Genomic DNA, 12,962 nt, shown 5'->3' with positions numbered 1-12,962 from the left:
CCTAAGGAACTGTTTATGCTTCAAGATGTCAAGACCAGTGGCACTTAAGAACCCCGGGATGTCCCCACCCAGACAGTTCCCTGGGATCCAAAATTGAGAGAGAAAATAAATGTCTGTTTTTCAAATGTAGAACTTCTTCAATCATTAAAAAAAAAAAACAACCCACATGTCCACAGTGTACCAGGTTTGTCTGTAAAGCAAAGCACGTCACGCAGTTTTCAAACATCAGAGGTTGTAGTGTCCTCATTGCTCAAGCGGGGTTAGAGTGGGTCTGGGCTACTGGACATCAGGTTCCTGGGCAGGCCGGCGGCAGCTGTTGCGGGACAGTGTGGCCCTGGATGCCACGCGCCGCCCACCCTGCATCGACCCCGCCCCCCGCCCCTCCCCCCCCCCGCTCCTGCGCGCGTGGCCTTGTGGGTAACGCGGGGCCGCCAGGTGACAGCTAATGGCGGCGGCCTCCTGACGCGAGTGGCCCAGCGGCGGAGCAGGGCGGCAGGGGGCGCATCGCGGAGCCGGGCTGGCGGCCGCTACACTCTGCACTCCAGACTGCGGCTCACCGGAGGCGCCCAGCTTGACGCGTCATGGACAGGCCGGTGGCGGCGGCAGCCGCGGCGGCGGCGAGCTGCGAGAGCGCTGGGGGCCCGGGTCCAGGGCCGGCAGCGGGCTGGAGATCCTCTCGGGTTGTGGGGGGCGCTTCGGCCGGCTCCCGGCAGCCCAGCATGGAGACCCTAGACAGGTAAGTAGGGCCCTGGATGCCACCGCCTCTCCGTGCCCAGCTCGAGGCCTGGCGGCCCAGGGCCGAGGCGGGGTGGGCGGCTCCCCCACAGGCACTTCTAGCCTTCCCTGGGTCCCCGTCTCCGGCTGCTGCCCTAGGACTTGCCAGGGATTGAGCACCTGCTCACTTCCGCGCTGCAAGCTGACAGCTCCCCGAGGCTTTGGAGCTGTCAAACCCGTGCCAAACTAGCTCCTTGAGAACCCCTTTCCTGTTCGTGGCCCTGGCCAAGGATCCTCTCAGGAGAAATGTCGCTTGGCTTCTTGTTCTTAACATCACCGTCATGCCTAAATCATGTAGTTTTAAGATCAGTTCCGATGCCGCTGCTTGGGGTGGCAACTAGGAGGTGAGACCCATGGGCAGCCGATCTGCAGCAGATGGTGGTAAAGACACACAGATTTGAGAAACTGAGATGGATCGCTTCCATACTGCTCAGGAGACACGAATACAGTTGTGTACTTTCAGTTCTTTACACTTGGAAGGACATAGTTCTTTTTTTCTTGGACACATGAGTCTCCTGCTTCTGAGGTCGATTTAGAATAAGTCCGTTCAAGGCATATTTGCCATGTCCACCTGGAAAGGGCCACCACCCAGTCGAGTAATGACAATAGATGGCTGGATTATCCAGTTTCCCCGGTGACATCTACACTTGGGCAACAGACAGTTGTGATATGCTTCAGTGAGGTGACGCTGTCTGAGTCATCCCAGTGTGCTGAACTTTTGGGAGTTTTCAAAGACAAGAACGGGAGCACCCAGCAGCACTCTCTCCCTTCTCTAGCTCGGTGTGATTACAGTATATTTTACTACATGAATCCTGAACAATAGGTTTCACTAAAATCTAGCCACAGTTGAGACTTCCCTTGGAGCCATGAGCACTTCACACATCTGAAAGTTTTCAGCAGCACATGAGTTCTTGTCCATTCAGAAAATAGCACACTGTGACTTTACTTTGGCTCCAGGGCTGATACCTGAAGTTGTATGTGATAAGTGCTAGGCTATTGGTAAACACAGAAGTATATTTAGGTGGCAGCGTAGGTCTGAATTATTGGAGTAGCTGAAATATGTCACTCCAGTATGCCTTATTCAGTATTTATTAGAAACGACAAGTGACTGTGTCCCAGTCCCAAGGATTTTGATTCAGGAGGTTTAGGCCAGGCCCAGGAATTTGTGTTTTTCTGAAAGGTGTATACTACAGCCTCATTGTGCTTGGGCTATGTGGGCATGTGGTACTTGGTGTAGTTTGGGGATGTAAGATGTTAGTGATGTGGACAGGAAGGAAGGAGGACAGGTATTTGAATTGAGGAAATAATGGAGTGGGGAGAGCCCTTTGGCCATGAGAGCACAATGTGCGCCTTCTAAGGAACTGATCAGAGATGGCCTGTTGCCTGTGAGAACAGGCAGGCTACCTTCCTAAGGAGTTGTGCTATCATCCCTTCTCAGGATGTGTGTGGTTCTCTTAACCTGCATCATACTCTTCCCAGTTGAAAATAGAGATTCTTAAGGAACCCACTAACTCTATTATGGGCTGTAAACCTAAACCAAGAAGTCTTAGACATCTCTCTGGGGCTTCGGTTCATAATTCAGGAAGAGGACACAGAAGACTGAGGCAGTTCAGGGAAAAGAAACTAGCATGGCAATAAGGCAGGGAGGATTTTCAAGGTACTTAGCACTTAACAGAGAAGTAGGTGAGTCTTACGCCTTGAGGAGTATAGGCATCTGTGAGGGGTGTGGGCATTGTGCCCACAAGTGTCACTTGTGAAGCAGATTTCAAAGAAAGCAGTTTAAGGCATGCATGCCATATCCAGCTGGGAAAGAGCAGTTGAGCATGGAGGGCAGCTGCACAAGGTAACAAGCAGGGAGGAAAGAGGGCTCGGTTCTGATATTTCAGCAAGCAGCTGTGCATACTCTTCATTAAGGAGTGACTCCCCTAAAGGGAAGTTGGTCTCTGTGTGCCTGTCTTACATGTGCTCCTTGAACCTTGAGGCTTGCGTAGTCTTCAGAGTATTTCACTTCTCTTTGAAAAGCAGCTGTGGTCCTGTGAGAGGATGTGGCTTCCTAAAGGTCACAGATCTAGCTAGTGACAGAAACAGGACTTGAACCCAGACCTCCTGTTGGCTGGCCCACTATACCCTCTGTGTAACTGCTCTGACCCAGGCCACTTCCTGTTGCTGATGGCAAAAACACATCAACACCAATAAACCCACCCCTTTCTCAAAACAGCCCAATCAACTTTAAGCCCCAAAGGAGATATTTTGGTTCACAAAACCACTCCAGAGAGGGAGATGGGAGTGGGCACAATTGGAGTCAAGGGCTATCTTTAAAACAGTTTTGTTAGAATTCCCTATCTCTTGTTTTTGTGTCTTCTAAAAATATCTCACCTGTCTTATCTCTGTGTGTTCTTCAGAGTGGTGGGAATAGGCGTCTAGAAGCCCTGTGATAGATCCATACAGCAAGGATCCAAAAGGAATCCTGGGACTGCCTGGGCAACTCATCTATAAGTGGGGACAGGAAGAAGTGGGTAAGCCCCAGGAAACAGTGGATTCAGTTCTGCAAAGTAAAGAGAAGTGTCCTTGTTAGAAGAAGGTGAGGCAGGATCTAGTCAGCAGCTGATTTCCCCTAGTTGATTTTATGTATTTGCAGTCAGGGATGGGTGCTGATGGTAAAAGGGGAAAAAAGGGAAGCTTGGTGTGGTGGTGAATACCACTAAATACAACACTCAAGAGGCAAGATCGCTGCATGTACAAGGCCAACCTGGTAAATACAGAGAGTTCCAGACCAGCCTGTACTGTAGAAAAAGATTGTCTCAAAAAAGGAAAGGAGCAGGCAATAAAGGGGACACTAGCATTTAATCCCAGCACAGGGGGATTTCTGAATTTGAAGTCAGCCTGGTCCACAGAGCAAGCTCCAGGACAGCCAGTACTACATAACTACATAGAGAGACCCTGTTTCAACACACACACACACACACACACACACACACACACACACACACACACACACAGAGAGAGAGAGAGAGAGAGAGAGAGAGAGAGAGAGAATATGAGAATATAATATCTCTCTTAGTTTCCTCCTGTTCCCCAGATTATGATAGAGTTCTGACTTCTACTAGGATCATAAAATTCTTGTATATCATAGGAATTTCTACCTATTCAGCACATATTTTACATATATTTTCAACCACAAAGACTGGGTGTGCACCTTAATCAGAGACTACAATTAAGTAGATGTTCTGTCTTTCACACACACAACTGTGGATGTAATTGCTGATGGTTTGGTTTGGTTTGGTTTCCAGATGAAACTTAACTTCCTGGTAAAGGTCCTAAGTGTCTTTTGCCCTCTTCATTGGTTTCTTTTTCCTGTTTTGACAGATCTGGAAAGGAGCCTAGCTCCTGAGAGCAAGTTTTACATCTTTCACTGCCTAGTTGCCTATTAGTCATTAGGTCAGGTGAGCACAGGCCAACCACACACCAGTCATGTGACCATGGATAAACCTAGAAGCTCAGTTTTCTTTTCTGTAAAATGGGTCACTGGGAGGCTAAGTAAGTCTGCATTTTTGACCAGCAGAGGGTTTTATTTTCTTTGCCCTGTTCTGTTTTACAGCATCTGTGGTACCTCCTTTAGCTCAGTATATCAGTCACTTTCGGTTGTTCTGGCCCCTGGAGTGATGGCCACATTCATTTCCTTATCTAGTCAAATTAACTAGTGTCTGTTCTGCCTTTTTGTCACAACTGGTTATGAAGCTCTGACATAACAACTGGAAGAAGCTTTTGTAAGTTAAAGCATTTACGGAAATGTAATATAGCATCGCTGCTTAATACAAAATATCTTTTCTAGTCTGTTCTATATTAACTTACCCTCAGCTTTACCCCCACTAAAAGTACATTGTTTTCTAGATTTTAAACTAAAAACATGAATTTGGTTGAATTTTGTTTGAAAATCATATGTTTTAAGGTAAATATTTTACTTTGGAATTAATTTTCTATATGCACTATGTTAATTTTCTATATATACTATATCATATAATTTTGATAGAATTCTGTGATATGTTAGAGAGTAACATACTTAACTACATACCTGTACTCATTTAAAATTATTTATTGGCCGGGTGGTGGTGGCACACGCCTTTAATCCCAGCACTTGGGAGGCAGAGGCAGGCGGATCTCTGTGAGTTCGAGACCAGCCTGGTTTACAAGAGCTAGTTCCAGGACAGGCTCCAAAACCACAGAGAAACCCTGTCTCAAAAAACCAAAAAAAAAAAAAAATTATTTATTGGATATGTATAGATGTTTTGTCTGCATGTGTGTCTGTGCACTATGTGCATGCCTGGTGGCCACATAGGCCAGGAGAGGGCATTGAATGCTTTGGGACTGGAGTTACAGGACCTTGTGAGCTGTTATGTGAACAATAGGAATACCGACCTGGATCCTCTAAAGAGATGCCAGTGCTCTTAACCACCAAGAAATTTCTCCAGCCCCAACACCTACAATATTAAAACTTTTTGAAAAGGTTGATTGGTTCATCTAAAACTAACTTAGAACCTGATGTATTTTCTGTTTTGTCTATATTGATTCTCATATTAAATAGAAAATCAACCAAATAGTTTAAGACGCTGTGGGAGCATGTCTGTGATCGCAGTGCTCAGGAGATGGAGGAGGCTGGAGGATGGGGAGTTTAAGGCTATCCTTGGCTGTATAGTGAGTTGAAGCCAGCCTGGGCTGTACATGATACACTTTAAAAAATAATACCTGTATGTATTTATTCGTACCCAGGACACATTGATTCTCTTCAGGAGCCTGTGTTTAAAGACTTTTAATCACACTATTTCTTTTAGTCCTACAGGATCACATGTTGAATGGTGTAAACAGCTTATAGCTGCTACAATTTCTAGTCAGATTTCAGGTTCAGTGACATCAGAAAATGTGTCCAGAGATTACAAGGTAAGCAACATTGAGTGTTTAATTCATTATTGCTATATAAGTACCCAAGAAGCTTTGTAGTTTTAGTTCCAATGAACCTTTGACTTCTTGGTATTAAATTACCCTTTGGGGTGGTGAGGACAAAGGTTTTTTAGTGTTTAGTCTGAAATATTAAGGGAAAATATTGCCTATGTTTCCTGTTTGTGGTATAGTTTTATAATTGACATGAAAATATTGTCCTAAGATTTTGAATCAAGTTCTGTTTTATTATGTGCAGTGGCATAATAGTGTGTGCTTGTGACATGCCAACAGTTGCAGGGGAGCTTGAGGCTAGGCTGTTGTCTACAGACAGAATTCAAGGCCAGGGCAAATTCAAGAGTGAGACTCCCATCTCACAGCAGGCAAACAAACAGAAATTATTTGCTTACTTTGTTATTTTGCATAAAAATCACACCTTGATGGACAATCCCTTTACTTCACAAACATGATTTTGTATTTAGATATTACATTTGAGTATTCATCATTAACATAGAAACTATAATTACAGAACTTTAAATGGGGCAGCCTCATTTTTCAGAATTAGAAACCTTTGTTTATTTTGAAATCTGAATTTCCTGCATAGTCTAAGGTTAAAAGTGAGAAGTTTGTTGTTGCCACAGATTGGTTCCTAGCACTGTCCTGGAGCTTAATAGATACTCAGTAAATAGTTATTAATTAACAAGCAAAAATCTCAGCTGTTCCATCTTTGTTCAATTAATATTTTGATTTCAATAAGCTGTTAACGGAAATACTAAGTGAAAATATTGATATTTTCTTTATGTTTGCTTGAGTTTTGTTTTGGTTTGATTTGGGTTTTTTTGCTAATAGGAATGGGTGAATAAATTTTCAAGAACATACATGGAATATATTTAGTTTATCTGTGAGCAGCACTCAGAAGATGGGAAATCTCACAAATAGTTCACGAGCTTCAGCCAACATTCCACTTCTTCATAACTGCTCCTTGTTGAGGACTTTTAGCATCCTCTCCTTGCTAGATCATAGCATAAGTTCAGAAACAGACTCCAGCACCGGTGGTTGAGATTTACTCTTGAGCTGTCATGTGCACATCACCAAGCCAGCAGTAGAAATTAGATAATCTGCCACTTGAAGACTGGCAGTATATCTCTTAATAGTGTCCCCAGTTACTGATTTTCATGCATGGTGACAAGGGAGCATCTGAGGCTCTTTGTCTTCAGAACCTAATTAGGAAGCCACTTTATGTACAGTTGGGAGATGCTGGTAGCCTGTTGTCCCCACTTTACCTGTAACTGCCCATTGAAGGACTCCTGTCAGCAGAGGATAGTGCTTATACTCTAGGGTGATTTTCTCTGTTTCCTATTAAATGTTAACTGGAAAATTGTCATTATAGTTTAATGGTGTCATGTGGATTCTACACAAGAGTGAATGCAGCCAGGTATGGTGGCACACTCCAATAATATGAGCATTTGGGAAGCTGAGATAGGAGGATCAACTCTAGTTCAAGGCCAATCTGAGCTAACTACCTAGTTTACTGGTGGTTAATAGCTAACCTGGGCTATTGTCTCAAAATACTAAAATAAATAACAAACATGATTGAATGTTGACTATATTTCTAATGTATATGTTGGTTGGATCTTTAACATGAGATAGTTAAAGTTTTATCAATTTTCATCTTTTTACAAATTTTGTGTAGCAGAATCAGCTCATGCTAGAATGGCTTAATAGATGCATTTCATAAAAAGTTAGGTTTTTATCCCAACACTCGGGAGGCAGAGGCAGGCGGGTCTCTGTGAGTTCAAAACCAGTGTAGTCTACCAGAGCTAGTTCCAGGACAGCCTCCAAAACTACAGAAAAACCCTGTCTCAAAAAAATAATAAAGTTTTCATTTATTTTGGAAATTGAAGTGTAAGTCCCTACATCAGATCATAGTCAAAGCCTTTGAATTATTGTAAGACAGCATGTTTTATAGCTAAATCTACAAAGTTGACATTAAATTTATAATTTGTGAGTATTACCTTCTTCAAAGAAATATATTTTAAGTAAAAGCATAAAATATTCCTAAACTACACAAACTGTTGTACATGCTACTGATAAAACTCAGAGTAACTATTCTGGGCTTTGGAGACCCTCTGGCATAGGAGCCATGGCTTGGAGTTGGGTCTAAGGGTTCAGATACAGTTTCAGGAGGATTGAAGTTGCAACCATTCTTAGATTTGTAGTTATCTGTATCTTCTTTAAAACACGTACAGATTTGGTGCTGATTACTCTCATCTCCCTACTACCCTCCCTTCTTACCCCTTCTCTATTTCTTTCCTTCCCTCCTCCTTCCCCCTCTTCTCTCTCTACATCCCTCCTCTCTGTTCTCCCCTTCCCTTATCTCTCCTTTCAGTCCTTTCCTCCCCTCTTTCTGTCCTTTCCCTTTCCTGTTGTCCTGTCTTCACTCCCCTCCATCCCCTGGCCTCTCTTTCCCATGCTATTCCCGTTCTTCCTCTGCTCTCCCTCCCCTTTCTCTTTTCCTCTCCCTCGGTCTTCCCCTCCTCTCTCCTCCTCTCCCTTCTTTCTGTTTCCCATTCTCCCTCCCTCCCTTCTTCTCTCCCTTGATCACCCTTCTCTACCAAGGGTCTCTACCACGGGTCTCTTTTTGCCTCCCTTTTCTTCTCTCATCCCCTCCTCTCCTGTTTTCTCTTCTTCCTCCTGCTTCTACACCCTTTGTTTTCCTTTCCCTTCCCCTCTTCAATCTTTTTCTATTCTCATCTCCCCAGCTTTTCCTCCCATTCTTCTCTCCCCTCCTTTCTGTGTTTAGTCCCTCTGCATCTCTCCTTTCCCATCTTTTCCTCTCCCCTTCTCCCTGGCATGCTCTGTCCTCTCATCTTATCCCCTTTCCTCTCTGCACTTCTCCTTTCTCTTCTTCCCTCTTTTCAATCCTCCTCCTTCCTACTAGTTTATGCTTACTTTAAAACCAAACCATCCCAAAGATTAAACTAATAATTAACATTATTAAAAGAAATGTAATTAAATGTTTTCTTTTGCTTATCCTACCCTTGCTAACTCGATTGCTTTCATTTAACCAGGCCAACATACAGAAAAAAATCTTGGGGTGGGTTTACAAATATGATCAAAATACTTTATAAGAAATTCTTAATGAATTAATAAGGCCATTGTTTAAAATTTTTTCCCTTGAATGTGCAAAAAATACTATGATCTGAATGTAATTTTCATAGAGCAGATGCAATAGTACTGTTAGAAATTATACTGAAATATTTCCAGGGACTCTGTAGAAATGACACAACCAATCATAACTTCCATCATTTGGAAAGTGCAACTAGACCAGAAAGAGGGAGTTTTATGGAGTAGTACAAACAGTTCTGGCTAGCTCTGTGACCTTGTATAATCTCTCAGTGTGCAACCTTGTATAGTCTTCGGGGTTTCCTTCACTGTAAGGCTGAAAGGATCATAGTCAGATTTTAAGTGTCTAAATGCCTTTATTTCTAGAATGTTTTTCAATTATGTTTTGTTCAGAAGGACTTGATTCTGCTCTGCCTTCTACCAATTAGTGTACTATGTGACCATCTTGCTTTTTCTAGCTCTAAAATTATCCTCAGCACTTCCTCTGTTCCTCTGCTCTCTTTTTGCTCCCCTTACCCTTGTGCACATAGTAATTCCTAGATTTCATGTTTAAATATCCTAAATGACAAAAAGGAGAAAATTGGGATGGCAGTATACAATTTTTCTCCGCTTCCTTAGTTTAGACTGCTTAGAGAAGAAATCCAGCTATTGTTGAACCAGGAAAGTGCTGTAATTAGTCTCTGGATCCTCAACAGAAATTTCCAGAAGGGCTTTGGAGGGAAGGGGAAAACAATGTATGGGGAGTACTTTATTATGCTTGAATTAGGTCTTGGTTCATGTTTCCAGAACTGGGTGCTAGTCTTTGAAAAGGAAAGCTTGATCATGCCCTTTCAGGATCCACTGTCAAAAGTCATGACTGAAAACCTGGCTATATGACTTACTTATTAATCATAGACTGCAGATTCAGATGCCTACATGGAAGTCAGGTACAGGAGAGAGATGTGGAGAATAGAAGGTATAATATCCTCCCATAAAAGCCTTTTTACAAAGCCCTATTACTATCTTGTTGGACAATATAATTATAGATGAGAAAAGATGATCAGCCTATGAAAACAAATTACTTTTTTAAAATGTTGAGACTTGCTCTTCTGTTTCTGCAAAGGCAGAGCAAATGTATTTTTCTTTTTCACACTGAATATAACTAAAATATGTGGAAATTATCTATAAATAACACAAGAACAACCTTAAGTATGGAAAAGTGATGAATCAAAATCTGGCTGGAAGTCTCAGTAACCCCCCAAACTGACAAGCTACAGAGCAGGAGAAAGTATATTTGGAAACCTCATACCTCATAAACACTAATATCTAGAATATATAGAGGATACTCAAAACGTAACAGTGAAAATGAAGAAAACACACAAAGCCTTTCACCAAAGAGGTGCATGCAGATGACAGAGAAACTCATGAAAAGGTCATCATCATCATTGAAATAGGGGTAAGGGGTGGACTGCAAATTAAAGCCCTGCAGAGGGACCACCACATACCTGTCAGGATGATTGGAATATTGGTCAACAATAAAGAAGAAATAGTGATAAACTCCTCAACTGGGATGATCTTAAGAGAATTTGCTGACTAAAATAATACAATGCCATTTTGTAAAAATGAAACTCTTAAAACATACATTGGGAGACCACCTAGGCTCCTCCTGACTTAAGTCATGGCTATCTCCTCTGGCTTACATCAGAATCCAATTCTAGCAGGAAAGAAATTTCTGTGTGTATCTGAAAGGGCTCATTTCAGGAGAGGAGCAAAGGGAAGCAGAGAGAAACATACCCCCAAGACTTTGAGGCAAGCCCCTGCAAACCTCTGAACACTCTCCTGTCTTAAATACTGAGGATTTCCTTATAACAGCTTAAGAACTGTATAAGCTTAAAAACAGGTTATCACACTATTTCCAAACTGCCAGCTATTTTCTTCCAGTAGCAAAGACACTGACAAGAAGTTCTGCCATCTGTCTGTTAGACTCGGCCTCTACTTTGTTCTGCAGTAGGCATTATTTCCATAAAAAATATTGTAAAGTCTTCCTTCCAGTGTTCATTTCTTGCTGTCTGTCCTTAACCAAGCAGCAGAAGAAATGTGCAAATACTACAGCATGCTGGAGTAGATGGGTGGAGATAGAGGAAGACGAAAGGTGTCTGACAGGGTGCTGTTGGCTTCTTCAACAAACCTAAATCAAGTTCAGAGATCCTATGTGTACTGCAGAGATCAAAGTGGGCTTTCTGTGTAATCAGTCAGACCCCATACTGAGATCCCTTAAAGGAGCAGAGTTGTCTGTTAGGGAAGCAGATGTGGAGCAGGAATACCAGGGTTTAACTAGCAGCTCTGCCACCTTAAGTTTAGTCAGTTTTCCTTTTTCTTTTTTTATTTATCCTTCTCTCATATATTGCATCCCGACCACAATTTCCCCAGCCTCCTCTCCTCCCAGTCACTCTCTCAACCTTCCTTTTCCCCAAGATCCACTCCTTTTCTGTTTCCCTTTAGAAAAAGGCAGCCTCCCCATGGATATCAACCAAATACAGCATAACAAGTTACAATAAGACTAGACACAAACCCTCATATTAAGGCTGGATGAGGCAACACAGGAGAAAGCGTCCCCAGAGCTAGTGAAAGATTCATAGACAGGCCCAGCTCCCACTGTTAAGAGTCCCACAAACACCAAGCTACTCAACTGTCACATATATGCAGAGGGCCTATCTCAGTCCCATGCAGGCTCCCTGATTGTCAGTTCAGTCTCTGTCAGCCCCTTGTGAGCCCTGCATAGTTGATTCTGTGGGCAGGCCGTGTTCTCAAGGTATCCTTGACCCCTTTGCCTTCTACAATCCTTCTCCGCTAGGGTTCCCCAAGCTCTGCTTAATATTTGGCTGTGGGTCTCTGCATCTTCTCCCATCACTTGTTGGATCAAGTGTCTCAGATGACAATTAAGCTAGACTTTGTTCTACAAGTACAGAGCTAGGCTCCGGTCTACAAAGTATAGCAGAATAAAATAAGGAATCATTTCATTGACTTTTCAAAATTTTTGGCCAGTTTTCTTAACTGTGCCTTTTTTTTTTCATTGAAAAAAAAATGGAGTCAAGAATAGTTTTTATCTCAGCTACCCTAAAACTAAAACCAGTTCGTATGTCTCAGGTGTTGAGAGAAGTGGCTTGAACATAAAATGCTCGAGTGTCTCTACAACACAACTCCTGCTGAAGGAGAACACCAAAAGAATTAAAAATGAACTTTAAACTGGAAGGGCCTGGGAGGAGGGAGCTAGTAGTGTGAGAAGTTTATTTTCTCATCTGAAAGGAGAGGCCAATAAACACTATTTTAAAGTGCTATATCAGGAAGTAAGGCAAAGTCAGTAACAGTGATGGAGGCAATGGTTAGAATTAAAAATAGGCCTAGTCAAGTGGGGTGGTCCAGAATGAAGCTCTGGCTAGGGATCCTTTCAGTTTTGAGGCTTTTATTACCAGAAGCCACTTATTCTTTTTGCTTATGTTCTGTGAACTTTGTTGAAGAACAGTTAAGAAGTGTTAAACTTTACATATTTAAAGTATGCAATTAAATAAATTTTGATATTTGAATCCATCCCTCCAAAATCCAGATTTAAGCTTATTAACCCAAAAAGTCTCTGCTTAGGAACTTCAGGGCTTTAATTCATTTTGAAGAATATTGTCAGTTAATTTAGAACACCTTTTTAACTGCAAAGATTTTCTTGTTAATTTTTTCTTTTTTTAAAGAATTTCAATGTATTTCTTTTTTTTTATTCTTTTTAATTAAAATTTCCGCCTCCTCCCCGTTTCCCATTTCCCTCCCCCTCCTCCCACACATTGCCCCCTTCCCCCCACTCCCCTCCTCCTCTCCCCACTCCTCTCCCCCTCCCCCCACTCCATTCCCCCTCCCTCTCCATACTGAAGAGCAGTCCAAATTCCCTGCCCCGCGGGAAGTCCAAGGTCCTCCCACTTCTATCTAGGTCCAGGAAGGTGAGCATCCAAACAGGCTAGGCTCCCACAAAGCCAGTTCATGTATTAGGATCGAAACCTAGTGCCATTGTCCTTGGCTTCTCATCAGCCTTCATTGTCCGCCATGTTCAGAGAGTCTGGTTTCATCCCATGCTTATTCAGTCCCAGTCCAGCTGGCCTTGGTGGGCT

General features: G+C 42.7%; 1 protein-coding gene across 6 annotated transcripts in view; it reads left to right on the top strand.

Annotated features, from left to right (window-relative positions):
- Positions 1-405: 405 nt before the first annotated feature.
- Mtmr1 (myotubularin related protein 1) overlaps positions 406-12,962 on the top strand; it is a 65,482-nt gene continuing 52,925 nt past the window's right edge. For 5 of the 6 annotated variants that reach the window (XM_057759089.1, XM_057759087.1, XM_057759088.1 and 2 more), the window contains exons 1-2: positions 407-736; positions 5,604-5,709. In XM_057759089.1, the coding sequence (XP_057615072.1) occupies positions 582-736; positions 5,604-5,709 (261 nt within the window). In that variant the 5' untranslated portion in view covers positions 407-581. Of the gene's footprint in view, positions 737-5,603; positions 5,710-12,962 lie in introns of all 6 variants that reach the window. The other variant, XM_057759090.1, reaches the window with a different exon arrangement.

Source organism: Chionomys nivalis, chromosome X (assembly GCF_950005125.1).
Source record: "Chionomys nivalis chromosome X, mChiNiv1.1, whole genome shotgun sequence".
Lineage (NCBI taxonomy): Eukaryota > Metazoa > Chordata > Mammalia > Rodentia > Cricetidae > Chionomys > Chionomys nivalis.
The sequence above is the reverse complement of the archived record's forward strand: the minus strand, read 5'-3'. Positions and strand labels throughout refer to the sequence as shown.